The following is a 23,677-nucleotide window of genomic DNA, read 5'->3' on the forward strand; positions in this document are numbered from 1 at the left end:
AGAAAAGATGGAACATTAAAAAGTCCACATCTGCATAAAGAAAAAGAACCTTAAATATTCTAAACACATATACTACACACATAGCTATCTTTCGAGTCTTTGACCGTTGACCAATAACCCTCCAAAAATATTCTTTTATTAAATCAAAATAAAACTTATACTAATCAAAAACCGTAAAAAATAACATACCACTGTATTTAGACCCATTTTTAACTCTGAATTTAATGCTTCATTTTTTAATCAAAACCAATTAAATAAAAAAAAAACCCGGATTACGTAACATAACAAAAGTTAAAAGGAAAATTATTTAAAAAAAAATAAAGTAGGTTTCATGGCGTTATTAAATGGTGGATATTAATCACGGTATCCAATAAAGAGTGTTGTTCAATGTTCATCATCAAAAAACCGAAATAAATCCACAGTCTTTTTAATATTTTTCAACATTTTTTTCTTCACCAAGTAGTCTTATTGTGTATGATTACACATATAATCGAATCTTTGTTAACCTCCGATTAAAAATGTCGGCCCCTCATCTCTCATACGGCCCAAAAACGGCAGTCTTTACCAACGGTTACGGTTCATCCACGACCACATATCCTTCACCAGAGGCTTCTTATGAAGAAATTATTCAAAACCCTCAATTTTTCTGGGAAAAACTTCAATTATTTCACTCTGTTTTCGGCACCAAGTTCAAGTAAGTACCCACACATTGTTTGTTCTTCTTGTTTTCTTTATTTTTTTAGTCTTTTTTTTTATGCATTCTTTGTTTTTGCTGATTTTGTTGATGACCCATGTTTAAAGATTGCATTTTTAGGTGAATGGTGTGGGAAAGTTTTGATCTTGATGTTTGTTTTAAGGTTTGATGGTTAGGTGTTGGTGTTTTTTGGGGGTTTTTGGTGTGAGAAAGGTTTCTAATTTGGGAAATGCTTTGGTGGGAAATTTGGGGGAACAAATTGGGAAGGTTATGAAATGGAATTAAGTTGAATTTGAATTTGATTTTGTTCTTGTTGGTGGTATGTGTGTGTAGATGATGTGTATTGATTTTTGGACTGAAATTAGGTTTGATTGGTTTTAGAAATTTAGGAATTTGAAAATACTGTTACCCAATTTACTAGTGTGTGGAGGGTCTGGTCTGGTCAAAATTCAAGTGTATTAAGTGTTTTGATGTGTAATCATAACCTAATTGCCAGTGAAAGCTGCCACTGTCCTTGCTGAGTATTAAACCCTAATTTCTGGAAATGTTTTTATTTTTTTTTTGTTTTGCTTCTGTTATTGGTTCTCTCATGCCTTAATTGCTCACTGTAGTCTATATGTAGCTTCATTTCTATATTGTGATTTAAAAAATTGGGTATGTATACAAACAAACATACAAACGTACCTAGTATAATCCCACTCATAGCTGAACTACTAGTAACGGTGTGATGGGGGTAGACCTTACTTCTATAGAGAGGCTGCTCCCTAGACCCCCGGAGCCAAAAACCTCTTTTCGTCATTTTTTTATTTTTTGTGTATAGTGTAGTACAATATAGTCTAGTAATCCAGATATCATAAAATATAGCTAAGAGAATAATTGGGTATATAAGGCCATGTGTGGTCATAAAGCCCCTTGTGGGGCGTTATGCGACAAGTGGCGAAACGCATAAGAGAGGGGCTTTATGGGGCTTTATATCACAAGAGGGTGTAATGGTAAGGGGGTTATATAACCTCTTCAATATACATACATACATATGTATGTATATATGTGTGTGTGAGTGGGGGGAGATGTTCACGCCGCGATCGTGATAACGGGGACTCAAAATCTCAAACCCATAGCGCCCCCTGTTTTGGTGTTCAGGGGCTCCATGGGGCGCTATGGTTGGTTCCTGGGTGATATACCTCCCCATTACACATACTCTAAGGAAGTTTGAAAGCCCATGTTTTGTTCTTCTTTTGTTCAGCATAAGTGTTCTGTACTGATCGGTTTATCGTATATAAATCTTCTAGTTTCGTGCTTGTGATGTTCTGTTTAATATTTAGTGTGAAAATCGTGTATTTAATTGAGTTTGTATTCAGGTAAAGCATATGTTTTATAGTACCAGCTAAAAGGGATATCATTTATATTCACCCAAAAACTTGTGTTTGCATGTCAGACCATGTAATCCTGTGAAGTGGCATGAACTAAACAGTGAGCCTTTACATCTTATATATAAAACGGGACTACCAATTAGAGTTTCCGATAAGTTAAATGAGTTTTATGTATCTAAGATTAGATTATAAATTTACTTGTCTTGGTGTTTACATATAACCCATTTTGAGCATTTTTGTAATCGAATTCTGTAGGTTGTCGAAGGCTCGTAATTGTATTTGACCTTGTTGATTTTTTTTTCTGGTTATTAGGATAGTTCTTCTTGTATTAACTTTGTTTTGGACTTTTTTTTTGTTTTTATACGGTAAGATAACCGGATATGAAATACCATACGTAATATGATTATTAACCGTATCCAACATGCTTGCATAGGTGTCGGTGATAGGTACTTTTCTAGATGCTTTGTGATCCCTTTTCATGCCTTATATTTTCCCTTCTCTTCTACTTCAAGTATACACTATATCTTAAATTCTTAATCGTATGTTACACTTTAAAAAGAGAAGTTTTGTTGAATCGGGATATCATTGGGAGAAACTTCTCTATCTTCTGGGATAGAGGTAAGGTTTGCCGTTTGCCCCCATCTCACCCTCCCCAGACCCTAATCTACGAGTGGGATTTTACTGTGTACGTTTGTTTGTTTGTCTGTTTGTTTGTTTATCCAACATGCTTAGAACTCTACCATAAACACAATCTCCTTTCCGTCATTACTTGCAAGCATTATCTTTTGGTGTTACTTTTTCTTGGATACCGATCTTTATTGATTGTATTGTTGTCTTATTTACATTTTTTGTTTACTAACATAACTTTGTTCCTTGCTATGGCTTAAACCTTTTTAGGGTGTACATATATATTTTTTTAATTCTAATCTCTAGTTCTTCTAAACACTTCCATTTTAAAAGTAAACAATGCAATTGGATTTAAAATCAATAACTTAAAAGTTGATAGTGTTCTTTTTTTTTTCTCATGTACTTAGGATCCCTGTCATTGGAGGGTCGTCTTTAGATCTACACCGGCTATTTATAGAAGTCACGTCACGAGGCGGCATTGAGAAGGTATGGTTTTTATTTCAGTTGTCTTAGAAAACAAATGCTTAAGCATCTTTTTAGTTCTTTATGAATCGCATGCATTGTTGTCAATAGCAAATGTAGCGTTTACTACCGCACGCTTCATAGCGTATCGCCCATATCTCGCAGTCTGTTGATTAGCGACTCCATAGCGTGAATATAGCGGGATTTCTGTTTTTTTATTGTTTTAATATAAATAGCGGGAGTTTAGGCTTTTTTCTGTTCTAATATAACTACTTAATATAAATTGCGCATTTAGATGAAATATGCAGCGTATTTTGATAATAGATACCTATAAAATATTTCTAAAATTTCCTTCTAGTGTATTTGCTAAACATAAAATGGCGCCCGTTATTTCATCGCTATCGTCCGCCTTGGTTTAAAAAAGCGCGAGGCGCTCCGGAGCGTTTTGGTTCCAAAAGCTTTAAGTGAAGCTTCAAGCGCGAAGTGAGAGCTTCACGTATACGAAGCGCTCAAAATAAAAAATAAAAAATAAAAAAAATATTGTCGAAATAGTCTTTAATCAATAATCATCATAATCAAGTAAAGATAGCGGCTGATTCTTAGGGTAAAGAAGTAGGGCCTCATTTAAACCCTATTTAAAGACTATTGGGCCTAAAAAAGGGCCCAAATGTGACCTGATTGGGCTGAAGCGTCACCTCAAACCATGATCGCTTCGCGCTTAAAGCTCGCCTCAAAACGCTTCACATGTTGTGACGCTTCAGACCAAAAAAAGCGCTATTCCAAACGCTTCATCGCTTCACGCTTAAAGCTCGCTTTTTTAAACCCAGTCGTCCGCTATTCGCTATTGACAACTATGATCGTGTGTAATATAAGAAATTATAGTATCTCATAAAAACGTATATTTGTTTTTGTACAGATTGTGAGTGACCGAAGATGGAAGGAAGTAATGGCTGTTTTCAAATTTGGCCCCACAATCACAAACGCTTCGTTTGTCTTGCGCAAGTATTATCTTTCCTTGCTCTATCATTTCGAGCAGGTTTATTATTTTCACAAAAAGACCCCCACTATCGGTCCACATGGTACTTAAATCTTGAACATATTATATCATATATTTAAATGTATAGAAAAAGTAGAAGCTTTATGAATGACCGTACTTCGTCCTGCACGACAGATGCAACAAACAAGGTCTCCCATGGATCAGCGTCCGGTTCTGTCAAGAATCTGTTTTCTGGTAAGGTCTACCACTCTACCGTCTAATTCACATTGTTGCTATGTAGTTAATATCATGATATATCACCGATATATCAGTGATATATCGGTTATCGGTCCGGTCCACTGGTGATATATTGGTGCAAAATATCGGTCAGAATATCATATCGGTACCGATATTATCGGCGATATTGACCGATATATCACCGCGATAACCGATATCTCAAATATCGGTCCTTGACCGATATCCGATTTTTACTGCATTAACTACTTAGCATGTTTGCCAGTTTCCATGATGTTCTTTGTTAGTTCTTGAACATGTTTTTTCTATGTGGTACAGCAAGGCAAAAGATTGAGGTTGGTGGAGAAGTAACTGGAACAATTGATAACCGTTTCGATCAAGGTTATTTGGTTACGGTGGATTTAGGGTCTGAAAAGCTGTCGGGATTTTTGTATCATCTGCCATCTGATTCACCAGCACCGTCTCATGGGACCCACAATATGTATCAGCTTGCTATAAGGGAACCTTCACCTGAACCAGACACAAGTGGGTATGACGTGTTTTTCACCGAGCATTACATAAGGTTAAAACCCTTGTACCATGGTCAGGAAAGTATCATACGCAAACGAATTCAAGTTTTATGGAGCACTTTGACAGAAGAGGAGAAACAGGTAAATAACGATTATCATATTGGATTAATGGTAACCAACATTGGTTAAATCTCTATTTCAAGTAACGATTTTTTTAACCCAAGAATAAATAATCATGAGTTTCAAAGTTTCTCGCTTTAATATTTCTTAATTGACGGTGTCAGACATCAAGTCTGAAAAAATTAACAGTGGTCAAAGCTAAAAGACACATGAGCTGCCATGTCATAATTTCAAACGAGCCGAGCTCGAGCCCGAGCCCGATTAGGCTTGAGCTCGGCTCGTCATGCTTTTACGAAGCTCGAGCTCGGCTTGGTTCAGTTCGAGCTTACTACTTTGAGCTCGAGCTCAGCTCCAAAGTAAAACCCAAGAGCTCGAGTTCGGCTCGGCTCGATGTAAATTGAGAACAATTTTAAATGAGCTAAAAGCTTGGCTCGAGCTCGCTTCAATAGCTTAAACGAGCCAAAGCTCGGCGAGCCAAAGCTCGGCGAGCCAATGTTAAATAGTAGATATTTTATATATAAAAAAACAATATAAATTTTGTTTGGGCTCGTTTAGGCTGAGCTTAGACGAGCTTTGTATGTAAAGCTCGAGTTCAGCCTCGATAACCAAACGAGTCTTATTTCAGGCTCGGGCTTGTTAAGGCTCGGCTCGTTCGAGCTTTTTACTGATCCGATCCTGAGTAGCTCTCGAGCCGCTCTGCGTCGTTTACAGCCCTAATTTCAACCGGTTCATTAGCTTGGGAAAATTGCACAAAATAGCATTCTTTCGCATTTTCACCATTAATAGCAGCATACCTTTACCATTACCTGAAATAACAACTAGCTTACAACCGTTTTTTTTTTTTTGTAACAAATGTTTTCAAGAAACCTTCTTTGTGTTTCTTGGTGCTAATTTTGGTGTCACCGATGATTTATTGTAGATTTATCAGCTGCAAGGGTTAAGAGGCAAGGAAAGATAAAAGGCGTTCAATTGTTTAAAAGACTCGTTTTTAATCTAGTTAGTGCGTGTAGGTTGCTAGTGATCGTTTTCTCTTCTAATTTGTAGTACTTGTTGTTTGTTGTTGTACTTTGTCGTTGTTTCGACCCCCATCCCGTTTGTTGTAGTTTAGGATCAACGGAGAAAAAAAGTTTATTTTTTTCTTATCATGGTGAACGGAAATTGTCGAAAATCAGCGGTTTTTGTTTCGAGTTTCTGATGGCTTAGTGATGAATTCATGTTGTGATATTGTTGTACACAGGCAAGGTTAACTGGAGCATGGCTGAGTTGACTCACTCTCTTGGTGAGTCAAGCATGTCCATTATAGTCAGATGTGTGACCATGACTCCAGGAAAATAGACTTGGTACATTTATAAAGCAGTGTCATTTTGGTACCAACCACCAAGACCCTTTCTCTTGATAGAATTCTTGGAACATTGACCACCTCCTTTTTTTCAAAATACTTTCTTATGTTCTATTTGTTATAAATTTTTAATAATTTCTAAATTTTATTAGCTTTGTATATAATTTATTGATAATTCTGAAATTTTAATACATTAATAGCCCTGTGTTTATTTTTCTTATTTTACGAGAGAATTCAAGTTTTTAATAAATGAGAAATGTGTGAAACTATGAAAGGAAAATCCCATGTCACATGATATCTAAGGTTTTGAGTTACTTTTTTGTGATTTTTAACAAGCAAGATGCAAATAATAATTTCCTCATTACTCTCATCACATGATGTGTTCCCTCGTAAAACAAGTTTTTAGGTGTATAATATATATTGAAAATGTAAAATACAATATTCCTTAACGTACAAATACGTATGATATAGTGAAATCGGATGTTATAAAAAGCATGTTGGAAATCGCATGTTTGTTTTTTTGATGAATCGCATGTTATTTTTCTTGTAACAATTTCGCATGTTGGTAAATATGATGAAATCGCATGTTGGTATATAAAGCAATTTCGCATGTTGGTTTTTCAGCATAAATCGCATGTTCAAAATTGAATTCGCACCAGATCGGACGGTTGAGATGAGCACGTACATATTGTACGATAAGAGCTATTGTACGTTAACCTAACCCTATATATAGGGTTAGGTTCATTTGTGAACAACCCCCTTGATAGTGAACTGTGTAAACTAATCCTAGCCCTTGATTATCAATACACAAGTGTAAATCAATTAGACCTGGCAAACGGATTGGGTCGGGTCGGGTCGGGTCATGGGTCAAAACGGGTTCAGGTCAAAACGGGTCAATTAAAAAAAGGGTTGTTTTGGTTCGGGTCGGAACGGGTTCGGGTTAGAACGGGTTTCGGGTCGGTTACCCGACCCGAAACCCGTTCTAACCCGAACCCGTTCCGACCCGAACCAAAACAACCCTTTTTTTAATGCAACAATTAAGTCGTTCTGTTGATTTGCGTCACCAACGAACTGATTAATAGAAATCATGATTACAAGTTACAACTGATTTACAGTTATTACATTCTATCAATTGCTAATTACAATCGAAAATTGAGTAAAATTGAGAAAACAAACGTCTATTGAAATGCAACAATTACTTAAATCTGTTGATTTGCATCGTCAACGAATCGATTAACAGAGAATATAATTACTATCGATATGCAGTTATTAGTAGTGGGTTCGTGTCGAAACGGTTCGCGTCGAAACGGTTCGATTCGAAACGGTTCGATTCGAAACGGTTCGATTCGAAACGGTACTGGTCGAAACGGTACGCGTTGAAACGGTACGCGTCGAAACGATTCGCGTTGAAACGGTATGCGTCGAAACGGTTCACGTCGAAACGGTTCGATTCGAAACGGTACTGGTCGAAATGGTACACGCCGAAATGGTACAGGTCGAAATGGTACGCGTCGAAACGGTACGCGTTGAAACGGTTCGATTCGAAACGGTACTGGTCGAAACGGTACGCGTCGAAACAGTACGCGTTGAAACGGTTCGATTCGAAACGGTACGGGTCGAAACGGTACGGGTCGAAACGGTACCGGTCGAAACGGTTCGCGTCGAAACGGTACGTGTCGAAACGGTTCGCGTCGAAACGGTACGGGTCGAAATGGTACGAAACTCGTCCCGACCCGAAACTCGTGTCGGCCTAAAACCCGTCCCGTGCGGAAAATCGTGTCGGCATAAAACCCGTTGCGATCCGAAACCCATTTCTTTAAAGTTGTCGACCCACATCGACCCATTTATTTAAAGTTGTCGACCCGCTTTGACCCGAAAATAACAAGATGGAATTTCAATTGACCCGTTGTGACCCGTTTAGTTAAAATATCTTACCCAAACTAACCCATATAATTTTAAAAGTAACCCAAAGTAACCCACTTGAAAGCCTTTGGGTCAAGATTGCCACCTCTAAAATCAATGGTCGGAATTGATCAGGATTTGATGATGTAAATCAATGGTCAGGATTTGTTTATTTAGTTCACAAATATACTACTACTAGTGTTCACTATAGAACCTTACCATATATATATACAGAGGAAGGCTATAGGGAAAACCCACTTGAGTTGTGTAAACTCAAGAAACCTTTGTAAAAAACTCATGCAAACTCAAAAAACCTTTCTAAAAAAATGGGAAATGTAATATACATATATTTGAACATTTTTAAAAAAGAAACACAAAAAAACCCCGAGTAGTTTTTTTTTTTAAAAAAAATGTTACAAATTTCAGGTTACATAATATATATGTCCAAAAAAAAATGTAACATACAAATTTTCAACATTAAAAAAAAAACTAGTAAGCGTTTTTTTTTTTTCATAAATAGGTCCGTGTACATTTATATTACATTCCCTATTTTTTTAGAAAAAAATAAAAATGTTACATAGGGTTTATTTGGGTTTTCTCAACTCACATGGGTTTTCGATTTATCTTTCCCCTATATATATATATATATATATATATATATATATATATATATATATATATATATATATATATATAATATATAGGGTCATTTAGAGAAAACGGTGGAAAGTGTGAGAACGGTGCGAACGCTTATGGATCGTCCGATCAAAACAATCTATGGACTAGATTGGCGCGGTGGCGTTTTCGTAAATAACACGAATTCTATTAAGTGGACGCGCTTCATTAAGGGTAAAAGGGTCTTTAGACTTCTTTAACAAAAACGCCAAACTAATGAATAAAACGCCATTACGGGCCAAAACACATCCCTATATAAACAAAACATCTCAGACATTCATTAAACACACCCCCCGAACCGGAAACGCCATATTTACTACTATATACTATTCATCTTAGAAACGCCAAAAAACCCAAAACATCAAACACACCAACTCAAAACGCCATATTTCACTATATACCAATCATCTTAAAAAACGCTAAAATACTCAAACATCAAAGATTCCAAAAAATCGACGTTTCTTTTAGATACACTATTTCCTCAGTAAAACGCCAAAATGGCAAACATCGTTTCTTGTATATTCAATATTGTTCTACGCGAAGTTTCGCAGAATGCATTCTTCCCTGAGGTGTGGTGACTCAATAACATTTTGCTGCATGAGATGGACAAATCTTCAACAAAAAGATGCTGGTGTCAGACTTATGTCATTTTTTGTGTTTTGTTCTTGATGAATATTATAATGGCATGAAGAGACGAATGACACTGATAAGTGGTTGGAAGATAAATATTCAAACAAAAAACTCACGTCATTTTGTCTTTCCAAACGACCACAAAAAAGCCTACTTCATCAACAAAAACTCACGCATGCCAAAGTCAAACCACCAGTGAACATGTTTCAAAGAAAAAAGAGACTGATGACAGTGAATATTTTGAAGATGAATTGTTTCTATTTTTATTTTTTTAATTTTTCTTTTTCTGTTGTTTGTTATGTATTTTTCAGCTAAGAACATAAAATAGATTATTTTAATAAAAACGCTAAACAGACATAATGATTGTGAAACGCCATAATGCAATAAAACGCCAAAAACTCCCAAACAATAATAAAAGTAATTTGGACAAGTATTATTAAAAGCTAAAAATGAAAAAAAAACGCCAAAAACTACTTAAAGCCATTAAAAACGCCAAACTTGGAAGATGGCACGTCTATCACCCTAACAACTCATAAAAAGCTGAACAAAAACAGTAAAAATACACACAGTAACTGAAAAGACGGCTACTTTGTTAATATCATCTATTATAAATAAAATCCCGCCTAAACTACGCGCCAAAAACTTCCTATAAGAGAGCCGTCTATGCACAATCAATTGATCACACCCAAAAACAACGCCATGTTTCCTAGAAACCATTCAATTTAAAACGCCAAAAAAATAGTTAAAAAAGTCACAGATGGGAATACTCATTTCTTCTATATTGAGTATTGTTCTGAATGAAGTTTCACTGAATGGATTCTTCTCTGAGGTGGGTATCTCTATAAGCTTTTGCTGCATGAGATGGACAAATATTCATGAAAGAGAGACTGATGACACTGATACGTCATCATGTCACTTTGTTCTTGATGGATATATGGATGGCACGAAGGGATCAATACATTCGAGCAGGCCTTGATCTTCAACATGTCACCAAACAAGTATATATCAAACCACAATACAGGATGCCACTAAAAATAAGCATCTTCTAAAGACGGATATTATGTAGGAAAATAAGGATCTAGATAAGGTATTCAAAACAGGTTCAAAACACCAAAAAGGTTAAAGTAGAAGAGGCTGATGACAGTGAAGATTTGGATGACAAATTAGATTAGAATTTTCAATTTTTTTTCATTTTCTATTGTTTGTTATCTAATTCTCTGTTGTTTATTATCTAATTCTCTACTAATAAAAAACTGATTATAAAACGCCAAAAACCACAAACACCAAAACGCCTGATAGTATGAAAACTGTGAGAACGGATGCTAGCAAAGCACGTTGTTGCTATATAAAACGCCAAAAAATGCCAAACAAAGTATTACTGGAAAAAGCAACACTAATTGACAGATAAAACTGAACGAAACAGTAATTGTAAAACAGTAAAATGAAGAGACATTAACATTATTGCCAAACATTTATTATATTAAAAGCCAGTACATGGAAAATTGAATTTGTCTATCTTTTCAAAACGCCATAATTGTCTGTCACATTATAGGCCTGCATCCTACATAGCACAACAAATTGATAGAAAAAAACAAACATCAAGAAAATTACAGATGTTTTCTACATTATAGGCCTACATCCTACTTGGCACAACAATCAAAGCCATACTTAGTTAAAACGACAAAATATTTACTATGCTTCTGATCTAAAAAAAACAATAAAAACGCCGCGTGTTTGTTAAACTCCAAAAAATGGAAAAGTGACGTGACACGCGTTTAAAAAAAGAATATAAAAGGACAAAAAAGCCCCTCCGCCCTTCACTATGTCGCGTGACACGTGTTACGCCAGAATCCGTTCTCACTGTTCTCACACTTTTGGGCGTTTTCTCCTGATCCCATACCTATATATATATATAGGGTCAGGATTTAGAGAGAACGACTAAAAGTGTGAGAACGGTTAGGAACCGTCAGATCAAAACAATCTATGGACTACATGACGCGGTGGCATTTTCGTAAATAACATCACTTTTATTAGTGTTGCGCGCTTCCATAAAGGCAAAAAGGTAAATGTCCATATACAAAACACATCAAAGCCTGACCGAAACATATATACTTCCTAGAAAAATGTAACACCTCGAAAAATTTCGTCCAATAATGTCTTGACACGTGTCATAAGGTTCCGGTATGTGAAAATATACTTTAGAGAGACTAAAAGTGACAAACGGTGAAAACTATGGAACGTAAGGGTCCAAAGTGTCAACAATGGATAAATAGACTCTATGATAACCCTACATAATGTTTATAACCTTAAACGGATGGTTCATGGATCATACGACGCGGAAATTGCACAAAAGTGAGGAATTGCAAACTATAGGGGCCAAAAGTGTCAACATGTTTAATTTATACCTCTGAGTGAACTTTTGGCAGACCCGAAGCTTTGAGAAGCTAAAATATACTCACTAGAATATGTGGTTAAAATTTCGTGAAGTTTCGTCAACGTATGAGAAAGTTATGGCCAAAACCGTACTTGAGGGGTTAAAAGCGTCAACGTCGAATTTCATGGCTTTTCGGTTGAGCGCAAAGTTATCCGAGGACATTACCATGTTGGTAAATGTCCTAAGGTTCTTAAAAACCAAGTTTGGGGGTTTACGAGTCATGATAAAGAGCCGAAACATCAATCGCGAAGACAGGGACCAAAACTGCCAATGTTTGGCAAAGTTTGACAGCAACAGAGGCCAGGCGGCCCGCCTGGACAGGCTTACGCGGGCCGCGACCCAAGCCCAGGTGCAGTAACTTGTGATTTCAGCCATTTGGGTCCGAATCTTGTGTGCATTCCAGCTGTTACCACCTCCAAATGCTCCAATTACACCCCATGCATGCCTATTACAACAGTGAGCTACTTCCAAACCTCTGAATCCATCTTTAAATCAGATCAAGACTCATTTTCTTGGCATTTGCATTTAGTAACAAGAAGCTCTCAACTCTCAAGAACTCTCAAGGCACTTCTGGAGCAAATCTGAACGACAAGGCAGCATCCTAGTGTTAACTAAGCATCAATCGGACCTTTGTAAGCTTCTAATTCAGTCCTTAATTCGTTCTTGCATCGATTATTAGTAAAAGTCAAACTGATTGTTCTTATTCTTTGACTTTCTGATTAAACGAGTTTCACTCAGTCACTTCTCAAATTGAAACCATATATATGTTGGTATTTATGTGGGAAACAAACCCTCAAAAGGGTATTCTCTGATTCCCACTATATGCATGCTAATTGTCGAGTCAAACTTGTTTCTAAAAAGTCAACAGAACTTGTTTTTACAAAAATAAGCTTGAATGGTAATGTAAAGGACATGCAATCTGTTTGATCATCATAAATAACTTGTAATACATATAAGAATGTGTTTTATCATAATAAACTCGACAACCTCTAGTATAAATACGAATCGGAACCGAAAGTCTTGTAAAACGACTAATTCGTAGACTATCGATTCGGATTCGTACATGCATGTTTGAGATCTGTATTGGAGAGTATTTTTGACCATTTTTATTCTGGTAAAACTTTCTAGAATTTTGTTGCTTGAGTCTATACTTAGCCGATTCAATTGCATGTTTCCGATTATGCTTAAAAGTTGACTATTTTGCCCTTTTTGATATAAAACGTGAATTTTGGAAAAGTGAAAGAGTAGAAATCTTTATTTCTAATATATAAACTTGCACCGAAAATTTCGGATCAGTTGGTGGTCCAGATTTTGAGTTATGGCCATTAGCGTAAAACTATGTTCTTAAGTTACATAAACGGCCCTTTTCGCGTATAACCCATTTCAGGCCACGTTTTTATATATAACTTTTTACCCACTGATGTTATATAATATTTTGGGATTTTAGATGATTTTTATTTAATTTTTGGCTGGTCGTATCTTAGATCGCTTAGTTATTTCGGTTTATGTCGGTTTTGACCGTTTAGGCCATAAAATGAGTTTTATGCATTCTTTTGACCCGAAACCTTTTCCTACTGATTTTATATGTTAAATAAATTATTTTAAGTATTCTGGAAATATAAAAATCTCAGCTTTCTTTTAAAAACCCGGAAACGGCTCTAAATCGCATTTTTAGCGTTTTTAGCGCATAATAAGCGTTATACCCGTTGTAAACATATAAGACTCATACCTACTGATGTAATTGGTATATTTTCATATAATAACAGTAAGTATAAGTATATGAACTCAGGTTTCCAGTTTTGGCAGTTTTAGCCCTTGTGAATTTACTAAAATACCCCTACGGTGCATAGTTTGATTTTAAATGTTAAGTTTGGTATATGGGTCATACCCTACTGTTATAACATGTTAAATAAAGTATATTTACTGTATAAACCAGACCCGAAACTCAGATTTCTAATTTGACTCTTTTATAATCTTTTAAATGACCAAAATGCCCTTATAAGGCATAAATTGAGTTTAAAATTATTCCGGGAAATATAGAACATAACTTACTGATGTTATATCATATTTAAAGCATATTATCTTAGGGAACTTGCATTTGACTCTTTTGGCTACCCGTAACGCCCTTTTAGCGTTCGGTTCGGTTTACGTAACTAGATTGCGTAAATTGACCGAAACGGGTCAAACGTTATCATTTTTATCTCAAAATCCAGAATGTATTTAGTATGCCCATATTATACAAGTATTCAAACTTGTCGGGTCTAAATCACATTCTATCCGGTCTTTCGCTTAATCGTGCGCTTGTACCGTATCATCCTTAAAACTAACCGGTCAAAGCTTAGGCTTAAATAAAAGACCCGTTAGGAATCTAATAGGTTAATTATAAACCTTTGTTCCAGATTAGGAGGCCCAGTAAAAGCTACCACACTTACCGGTTGTGTTACATACTTGCTCAGATAAATACATTTTGACTTATTTTCCCTATACGGGCTTGGGGTACGGTGTTTAAAATACCGCTTGATCGGGCGCACAAGTCCTGCACCTTATGGGTGTACAGTCTTGAATAGCTTGTGCGACTCGTTTAAACAGTCTTGTCTTACTTAGGCTTTGGGGGGTTATTGACCGTGTCCCGGATATCCTTGGCATTATCTTACGAGATGGCCACGACCAGAGCACGGGGTGTAGGCGTACACCCGGCGTGTATAACTCTTTAATGTGGTGTGTTATTTAATCTTTAGCCCGGACAGTAGATCCCGGGCCACCAAAGATACGAGTGCATGTAAATCGTTCACAAGTTTATATTACATAATTATCCCAAGTTAATAAAAATATTTATGCCTTGTGCATTTAAATAAATTTTCAATCATTTTCAAAATGAGTCAGTCGATTTGTATTTACCAGTGTAAACTGACGTATTTTTCCCAAAAGGTTAAGTGCAGGTACTATACGAAATAGGCTGGCTGTTTCCTAAGAGCGTCCACTATAGTCTCGCAAGCTCGGACGACAAAATATCTGTTGAACAATTTTTATCTTATTTTATTTGATCCGCCTGTGGATCCGTTTCAACTACTTATGATGCTTAATATGTCATTTTAATTAAAGTTGAAATGTATCTATTCTGCTTCCGCTGTGCATTATTATATTGTGTTGTTTGTCTATGACGATGCCAACTACGTCACTGTACCCCACACCGGGCCCACCGGTGACACGTGGAAATCGGGGTGTGACAAGTTGGTATCAGAGCCAACGCTGAGTGAATTAAACACTAGTCCTTTGTGTTTAATCTCAGTTACACAATTGCACAATCCTCGATTTTCGAGTCTAGACAAAGAACTTAGGAATGTTCGACATTTCGTTTATTTTATCTTTATTTTTTTTATTATTAGCTTTGTCTTATATATTTTGTTGTGCAACTTGTTTAATTTTTGACAGGTTCATCATGCCGCCACGTATGCGAGGACGAGGAGGATTCGCCACATCGCACGATCATGAGACAGGACCCTCACACAGGCGAGCTCCATCAGCTTCGCACAACACCGCAGCCAACGATCTTTGGAGATCATTCGCCGAGCCAGCCAGGCACTCGGTATCTGCGAGCACTTCGCCATCACTACCCCAATCATTTGGGCCCCACTTGGAAAATGGGCCCCATGGTTCCCATGGATCTTATATACCTCTTCATCAGTCACCTCACCACTACCCAGCACCAGCTTATCAGGGCCTATACAACCCTGACGCTCTCGTGGATGAGCCGGTGGGTCATAACCCACTAGGACCGGAAGACCACTTCCCTGGTGGTCACGAGATGGAGGTTGACGAAGACACGGACCCTTCACTGCCACCGTCAGGTACGCCCAACCATCCCATCGAGATATCGGATGGGTCACCATTTAGGGGATCACCCTACAATGGTGTGGATAGCTATGAGGAGAGATTTCGGCAGCACGATTGGTATTACACCCCCAGCCACCACAACTCTCCGATGCTCCAGTCTCGCCATGGTTCGCCGGTGCACTCGCAGCACCACTCTCAGCAGCAGCAGCTTCAGCAGCCGCCCTTGCAGCAGGACCTATCTGAGGCCCTCTGGCGCGACGTGATCACTCCATCGCCACCGCCACCACCAGTTTTGCCTCCTCCGCCTCAGAGGCCAAGGAGGAATGCGCGTATGTCTACGCGAGGAGGGATTCGCATTGGTACCCCTCCACACATTGGTAGCAGCCGCTACTCACCTCTTCATGAGGAGTCCGAGATGGGGGAGTCTCCGCATCCCGTTTCGGAGGTCACTTCTGCGCCGATTCCGCCGCAGAACTTCGGAGAGCCGATTCCGGCTTACGCCAGCGCAGCGCAGTTCAACCCGTTTGAGCCGACTTTTCCTCCCGGTTATGATTATACAGGAGATCCCTACTGGTTAGCCTCAGGCTACAACCCTCTCAACCAGGAGAGTACTTTTGGAGGTCCCTGGGCTACGGGACCATCAGCTTTTGGTTTCCCATCGCAGGGATACCAGCAGCCGCAGCCTCCACAGCCACAGCAGTATCAGCCGTCGGCGCCGGCGCCAATGATGTCGCCGCCGCAGGTTCAGGAAATCCTGCAAGGAATAAACAGTGTACGACGTGATTTGCAACATGAGATGCGAGCTGATCGCCGACGCAACGATGGCATGTTCAAGAAGATGTTTGATTTGCTCAAGGGTAAGAGTAAGAAGGATCATTGAATCCTTTGATTGTTATCTCATTTACTCATGTCCCTGCGTGGACATCTATTCCTGTATTCTACCCCTGCGTGGGTATATTTCCCTTATTCTACCCCTGCATGGGTATGTTGTTCTGATAACCCCTGCGTGGGTTTGTTTTATTTTATTTGTTGTTGTTGTTATTTGTTTAGCCCCTGCGCGGGCATGTTATTCATGTTATTTGAATTAAAGTCCCGTTTAGGGCAAAGATGTACTAGTTACTTTATTTAAAATTTGAAATGGTTAATTTGAATTTCTCATTTTATTTATGTGCATGAATATAATATTAAAATAAATGGAAAATATCAATTTTTATTTGATTTGCCATTTTTATAAGAATCTTAGTAAGGTAGAACCTAGCTTGAATGTCTTATTTACAGGCCTAGCCAATATGGTAAAACCTGGTTGAAAAGATTCAAATCTCTGTTAACATCTGAAAACATGTTAACATTCTTGACTAAGCGTGATTCGTAAAATCACACATGTCACCCTTTTTAATAAATTATCTACAGATTATATCTGTACACAAGTCTGTTTATGACTTGATACCTACGGGTTATGACGATGTCATATAGTGGCAGTTGTGGTTTATGACTCCCTGCCTAGTAAAGGATTATTTGTTTAATTATACGATGCTAATCCTATAAAAATCTAAATTTATAATTTAGTAAGTTGACCGAAGTGACTAGGCCTATTGTGCCAATATATATATTTCATTCCATAATATAGTTGCTATTAAAAGTGCTGAATGAAATTTAAATAAATTAACTATTATGGTTCTTAATACCATGGTTAATAAATCGTCTAAGAACGATAATACTGTTAGGTTTCTAAATAAGACCTTGTCCTTTTATGTAGCTTAAAGCTACAATGGCCAAATCGGAGGAGACCAACAGTCATTCTGGAGAACACCCAGATAATACCAGGATTCACGTCACTGGTGAAGAATTGCAAGCACTGATAGATAACGCTGTTGCCAAAGCTATGGATAGGCAATTCAGAGAATCTAGCGGTACTCGGAGTAGGACCCGAACAGTAACGCACGTAAAGCCCAAGACTCGTTCTGAGGCTCATAGTAAGCCACCTTCTAAAAAGAGTGAGCCGAAGAAGAATGAGGAGGATAATCACTCCTCCAACCACAGCAGTATTCCTAAGCAAGAAGTCAAGCTGAAGCATGATACGTACAGCAAGTCCTGTACGTACAAGTATTTCGTATCTTGCAAACCCAGAGATTTTACTGGGGAAAAAGGAGCAGTAGATTGCATGACGTGGATTGATGAGATGGATACTGTGGTTGATATCAGCGGGTGTGCTGATAGGGACGTCGTGAAGTACGTGTCCCAGTCGTTCAAGGGAGATGCGTTAGCATGGTGGAAGTCACTCCTACACGCTGCCGGTAAGGCCACACTGTACGGTTTGTCATGGGAACAGTTTGTGGCCCTGATCAAGGAGAATTTCTGCCCGCAGCATGAGGTCGAAAGAATTGAATCGGATTTTGTATCCCTAGTTATGAAGAACCTCGATTGTCAAGCGTATCTGACTACGTTCAACACTTTATCTCGGTTAGTGCCTTATCTGGTGACCCCGGAGCCGCGAAGGATTGCTCGATTTATTGGGGGTCTGGCGCCGGAGATAAAGGCAAGCGTCAAGGCTTCAAGGCCTACTACATTTAGATCCGTAGCTGATCTATCCCTCTCCCTCACTCAAGATGTGGTCAGACAGAGAGCTATGAAGAGCTCAGAGGAGAACAAAAGGAAACGTGAGGATGACACCTCACGAAGATCTGAGAAACGACACCGAGAGAACAACGACCATAAGAAAGGGTCGGGGTTCAAGAAAGGAGATCAGTCGGGTGAAAAACCCAGGTGCAAGAACTGCAAGAGACACCATTTTGGGAAATGTCGTATGGAAGCGAAATCCCAGTCTTCCGAGAAACGATGTGGAATCTGCAAGTCCACAGACCATAAAGCTTTAGATTGCAAGAAGATGAAGGATGCAACTTGTTTTGGTTGCAACGAGAAAGGGCATATCCGGCCAAATTGCCCAAGGAATGCAAAGAAAGCTGACGACGGGAAGAAGACTAATGCGAGAGTCTTCAGAATGGACGCCAAGGAAGCAGTCCTTGACGACAACGTCATTACAGGTACGTTTCTTGTAAATGATGTTTTTGCTAGAGTCTTGTTTGATTCAGGAGCAGATAAGTCGTTTGTAGATGATAAGTTTTGTAGATTGTTGAACCTTCCTGTTAAAACCTTAAGCGTGAAATATGAGGTGGAATTAGCCGATGGAACCATAGAAACCGCCTCGACTGTTCTAGATGGATGTGTTATATCCATTAGGAATCATCCTTTCCCGTTATCCTTGCTTCCCTTTAAGCTAGCTGGATTCGATATAGTGATAGGCATGGATTGGTTGTCGAGTAACCAAGCCCAGATTCTGTGCAACAGAAAGCAAGTAATAGTTAAGACTCCATCTGGTGAGTCACTCACTATTCAAGGAGACACCCAGCATGGATTGCCGGAGCAAGTGTCCATGCTCAAGGCATCCAGATGCATGCAGAAAGGATGTGTCATTTATATGGCACAAGTTACCATTGATGAGCCGAAGCCGAAGATTGAAGATATCCCTGTTATCTCAGAATACCCTGAAGTATTCCCTGAAGAACTACCCGGTTTGCCACCGGATAGGCAAGTAGAGTTTCGGATAGACATCATTCCAGGCGCTGCGCCTGTAGCAAGAGCACCATATAGATTGGCACCAACAGAGATGAAGGAGTTGAGGACGCAATTGGATGATTTATTAGCTAAAGGTTTTATTAGACCTAGCTCGTCTCCTTGGGGAGCACCAATCTTATTCGTCAAAAAGAAGGATGGATCGATGCGTCTGTGCATCGATTACCGTGAGCTTAATAAAGTCACTATTAAGAATAGATATCCGTTACCCAAGATCGACGATCTGTTCGATCAGTTGCAAGGAGCAAGCTATTTCTCCAAGATCGACCTGAGGTCAGGTTATCATCAGTTGAAGGTCAAGGATGAAGACGTACACAAGACCGCGTTTAGGACTCGTTATGGACATTACGAGTTCCTAGTGATGCCTTTTGGGCTCACAAACGCACCAGCCGCGTTCATGGATCTCATGAATCGCGTCTGCAAGCCCTATCTAGATAAATTCGTTATCGTCTTTATTGACGACATCCTTATCTACTCGAAGAGCCAAGCTGACCATGAGAAACACCTTCGTTGTATTCTCAAACTTCTGCATCAAGAAAAGCTCTATGCCAAATTTTCGAAGTGTGAATTTTGGCTTCGAGAAGTCCAATTCCTTGGACATGTAGTAAGCGAGCGTGGTATCCAAGTAGATCCCGCTAAAGTAGAAGCAGTCATGAACTGGCAGGAGCCGAAGACTCCTACCGAGATTCGCAGTTTCCTCGGATTAGCAGGATATTATAGGCGATTTATTGAGAACTTTTCAAGAATTGCTGCGCCCCTAACTTCGCTAACTCGTAAGAAGATTAAGTTTGATTGGGGCCCTAAGCAGCAGGAATCCTTCGACATCCTGAAGAAGAAGTTGAGCAATGCTCCAGTGTTAACATTGCCCGATGGCATAGAAGATTTCATAGTGTATTGCGATGCATCGCATACTGGTATGGGCTGTGTGCTCATGCAGAAAGGCAAAGTCATTGCCTACGCTTCTCGCCAGCTAAAGGTGCACGAGAAGAACTACACCACCCACGATTTGGAATTGGGTGCAGTTGTATTTGCTTTGAAGCTATGGAGACATTACTTGTATGGAACCAAGTGTATAATTTATTCGGATCACAAGAGTCTTCAGCACTTGTTCAATCAGAAAGAATTGAACATGCGTCAAAGGCGATGGATGGAAACTCTCAATGACTATGACTGTGAGATAAGATACCATCCAGGCAAGGCAAATGTAGTTGCCGACGCCTTAAGCAGAAAGGAAAGGGTGAAACCGATCAGAATCAATGCCAAGCGCATTGAAATAAGAAATAATTTAAATAAAAGGGTGTTAGCTGCACAGAAGGAAGCTGTGTTGGAAGCTAACTATCCTGCGGAGAAGTTAGGAGTAACTAAGGAGCAGTTATCCTACGATAAAGATGGAATGCTACGACTAAACGGACGAATATGGGTTCCAGTTTATGGAGGACTTCGGGATGTTATCCTCCAGGAAGCCCACAGCTCTAAATACTCCGTTCATCCTGGAGCTGATAAGATGTACCAGGATTTGAAAGCAAACTACTGGTGGATTGGTTTGAAAAAGTCAGTAGCTGAGCATGTAGCTAAGTGTTTGACTTGTGCGCAAGTCAAGGCTGAGCATCAGAAGCCGTCAGGTTTGCTTCAGCAACCTGAAATTCCCAAGTGGAAATGGGAAATGGTGACAATGGATTTCATCACCAAGTTGCCGAAGACAAAAAAGGGAAATGATACCATATGGGTCATAGTAGATAGACTGACTAAGTCAGCTCATTTTCTACCCATCAAGGAGACGTATAGCTCCGATATGTTAGCTCAATTATACGTCGATAAGATAGTAGCGCTACATGGTATACCTATATCTATTATCTCCGATAGAGATACTAGATATACATCGCATTTTTGGAAGAGTTTCCAGCAATCGTTGGGCACTCGTTTGAATTTTAGTACGGCTTATCATCCTCAGACTGATGGTCTGAGTGAGCGTACTATTCAAACTTTGGAAGACATGCTTCGTGCATGCGCAATCGACTTGGGTGGTAGTTGGGATAAGAACCTACCGCTGATTGAATTCTCCTACAACAATAGCTACCATTCCAGCATAAAGGCTGCGCCTTTTGAGGCCCTATACGGTAGAAAGTGTAGATCGCCCATTTGTTGGGCAGAAGTTGGAGAAGTCCAACTGTCAGGACCAGATATCGTCTTTGAGACGACAGACAAGATCATTCAGATTCGCGATCGTTTGAAAGCTGCCAGGGATAGGCAGAAAAGTTATGCGGATCCTAAGCGCAAAGATTTTCACTTCGATGTAGGTGATAAAGTATTGCTTAAAGTATCGCCCTGGAAGGGTGTGATGCGATTTGGAAAGAAAGGCAAGCTGAGCCCGAGATATATAGGACCTTTCGAGATTATCGAACGTGTCGGGTCAGTCGCTTACAAGTTAAACTTGCCTGAAGAGCTTAGTGCTATTCATAATGTGTTCCACATCTGTAATTTGAAGAAGTGTTTCGCTGACGATTCACTGGTTATACCGCATGCAGATATACACATAGACGAGAGTCTGAAGTTTGTGGAAAAACCTTTGTCGATTGAGGATCGACAGGTAAAGAAGCTTCGAAGGAAGCACGTGCCTATTGTAAAGGTCAAATGGGATGCCCGTAGAGGTCCCGAATACACGTGGGAAGTGGAATCCACGATGCAAGAAAAATATCCCAATTTATTTCAATAAATCTCGAGGGCGAGATTTCTTTTAAAGGGGTGAGGATGTAACACCTCGAAAAATTTCGTCCAATAATGTCTTGACACGTGTCATAAGGTTCCGGTATGTGAAAATATACTTTAGATGGACTAAAAGTGACAAACGGTGAAAACTATGGAACGTAAGGGTCCAAAGTGTCAACAATGGATAAATAGACTCTATGATAACCCTACATAATGTTTATAACCTTAAACGGATGGTTCATGGATCATACGACGCGGAAATTGCACAAAAGTGAGGAATTGCAAACTATAGGGGCCAAAAGTGTCAACATGTTTAATTTATACCTCTGAGTGAACTTTTGGCAGACCCGAAGCTTTGAGAAGCTAAAATATACTCACTAGAATATGTGGTTAAAATTTCGTGAAGTTTCGTCAACGTATGAGAAAGTTATGGCCAAAACCGTACTTGAGGGGTTAAAAGCGTCAACGTCGAATTTCATGGCTTTTCGGTTGAGCGCAAAGTTATCTGAGGACATTACCATGTTGGTAAATGTCCTAAGGTTCTTAAAAACCAAGTTTGGGGGTTTACGAGTCATGATAAAGAGCCGAAACATCAATCGCGAAGACAGGGACCAAAACTGCCAATGTTTGGCAAAGTTTGACAGCAACAGAGGCCAGACGGCCCGCCTGGACAGGCTTACGCGGGCCGCGACCCAAGCCCAGGTGCAGTAACTCGTGATTTCAGCCATTTGGGTCCGAATCTTGTGTGCATTCCAGCTGTTACCACCTCCAAATGCTCCAATTAAACCCCATGCATGCCTATTACAACAGTGAGCTACTTCCAAAACTTCCAAACCTCTGAATCCATCTTTAAATCAGATCAAGACTCATTTTCTTGGCATTTGCATTTAGTAACAAGAAGCTCTCAACTCTCAAGAACTCTCAAGGCACTTCTGGAGCAAATCTGAACGACAAGGCAGCATCCTAGTGTTAACTAAGCATCAATAGGACCTTTGTAAGCTTCTAATTCAGTCCTTAATTCGTTCTTGCATCGATTATTAGTAAAAGTCAAACTGTTTGTTCTTATTCTTTGACTTTCTGATTAAACGAGTTTCACTCAGTCACTTCTCAAATTGAAACCACATATATGTTGGTATTTATGTGGGAAACAAACCCTCAAAAGGGTATTCTCTGATTCCCACTATATGCATGCTAATTGTCGAGTCAAACTTGTTTCTAAAAAGTCAACAGGACTTGTTTTTACAAAAATAAGCTTGAATGGTAATGTAAAGGACATGCAATCTGTTTGATCATCATAAATAACTTGTAATACATATAAGAATATGTTTTATCATAATAAACTCGACAACCTCTAGTATAAATACGAATCGGAACCGAAAGTCTTGTAAAACGACTAATTCGTAGACTATCGATTCGGATTCGTACATGCATGTTTGAGATCTGTATTGGAGAGTATTTTTGACCATTTTTATTTTGGTAAAACTTTCTGGAATTTTGTTGCTTGAGTCTATACT

General features: G+C 38.9%; 1 protein-coding gene across 1 annotated transcript; it reads left to right on the top strand.

Moving 5' to 3' along the window:
- Positions 1 to 395: 395 nt before the first annotated feature.
- Positions 396 to 6,227, top strand: LOC110929787 (high mobility group B protein 10). The gene is made up of 6 exons (XM_022172963.2): positions 396 to 694; positions 3,099 to 3,177; positions 4,070 to 4,232; positions 4,325 to 4,384; positions 4,703 to 5,034; positions 5,933 to 6,227. The coding sequence occupies exons 1-6, from the start codon at positions 519 to 521 to the stop codon at positions 5,969 to 5,971; spliced, it is 849 nt and encodes a 282-aa protein (XP_022028655.1). The 5' UTR covers positions 396 to 518; the 3' UTR covers positions 5,972 to 6,227.
- The last annotated feature ends 17,450 nt before the right edge of the window (positions 6,228 to 23,677 follow it).

The sequence above is a fragment of the Helianthus annuus genome, chromosome 3, assembly GCF_002127325.2.
Source record: "Helianthus annuus cultivar XRQ/B chromosome 3, HanXRQr2.0-SUNRISE, whole genome shotgun sequence".
Taxonomy (NCBI): domain Eukaryota; kingdom Viridiplantae; phylum Streptophyta; class Magnoliopsida; order Asterales; family Asteraceae; genus Helianthus; species Helianthus annuus.

Bases quoted from the DNA above. Each gene is read 5' to 3' on its own strand.
- LOC110929787 (XM_022172963.2), top strand. From the start codon at position 519: ATGTCGGCCCCTCATCTCTCATACGGCCCAAAAACGGCAGTCTTTACC. The intron at 695-3,098 runs GTAAGTACCCAC...TCATGTACTTAG, and splicing joins GTTTTCGGCACCAAGTTCAA to GATCCCTGTCATTGGAGGGT. The intron at 4,233-4,324 runs GTACTTAAATCT...CCTGCACGACAG, and splicing joins CCCCACTATCGGTCCACATG to ATGCAACAAACAAGGTCTCC.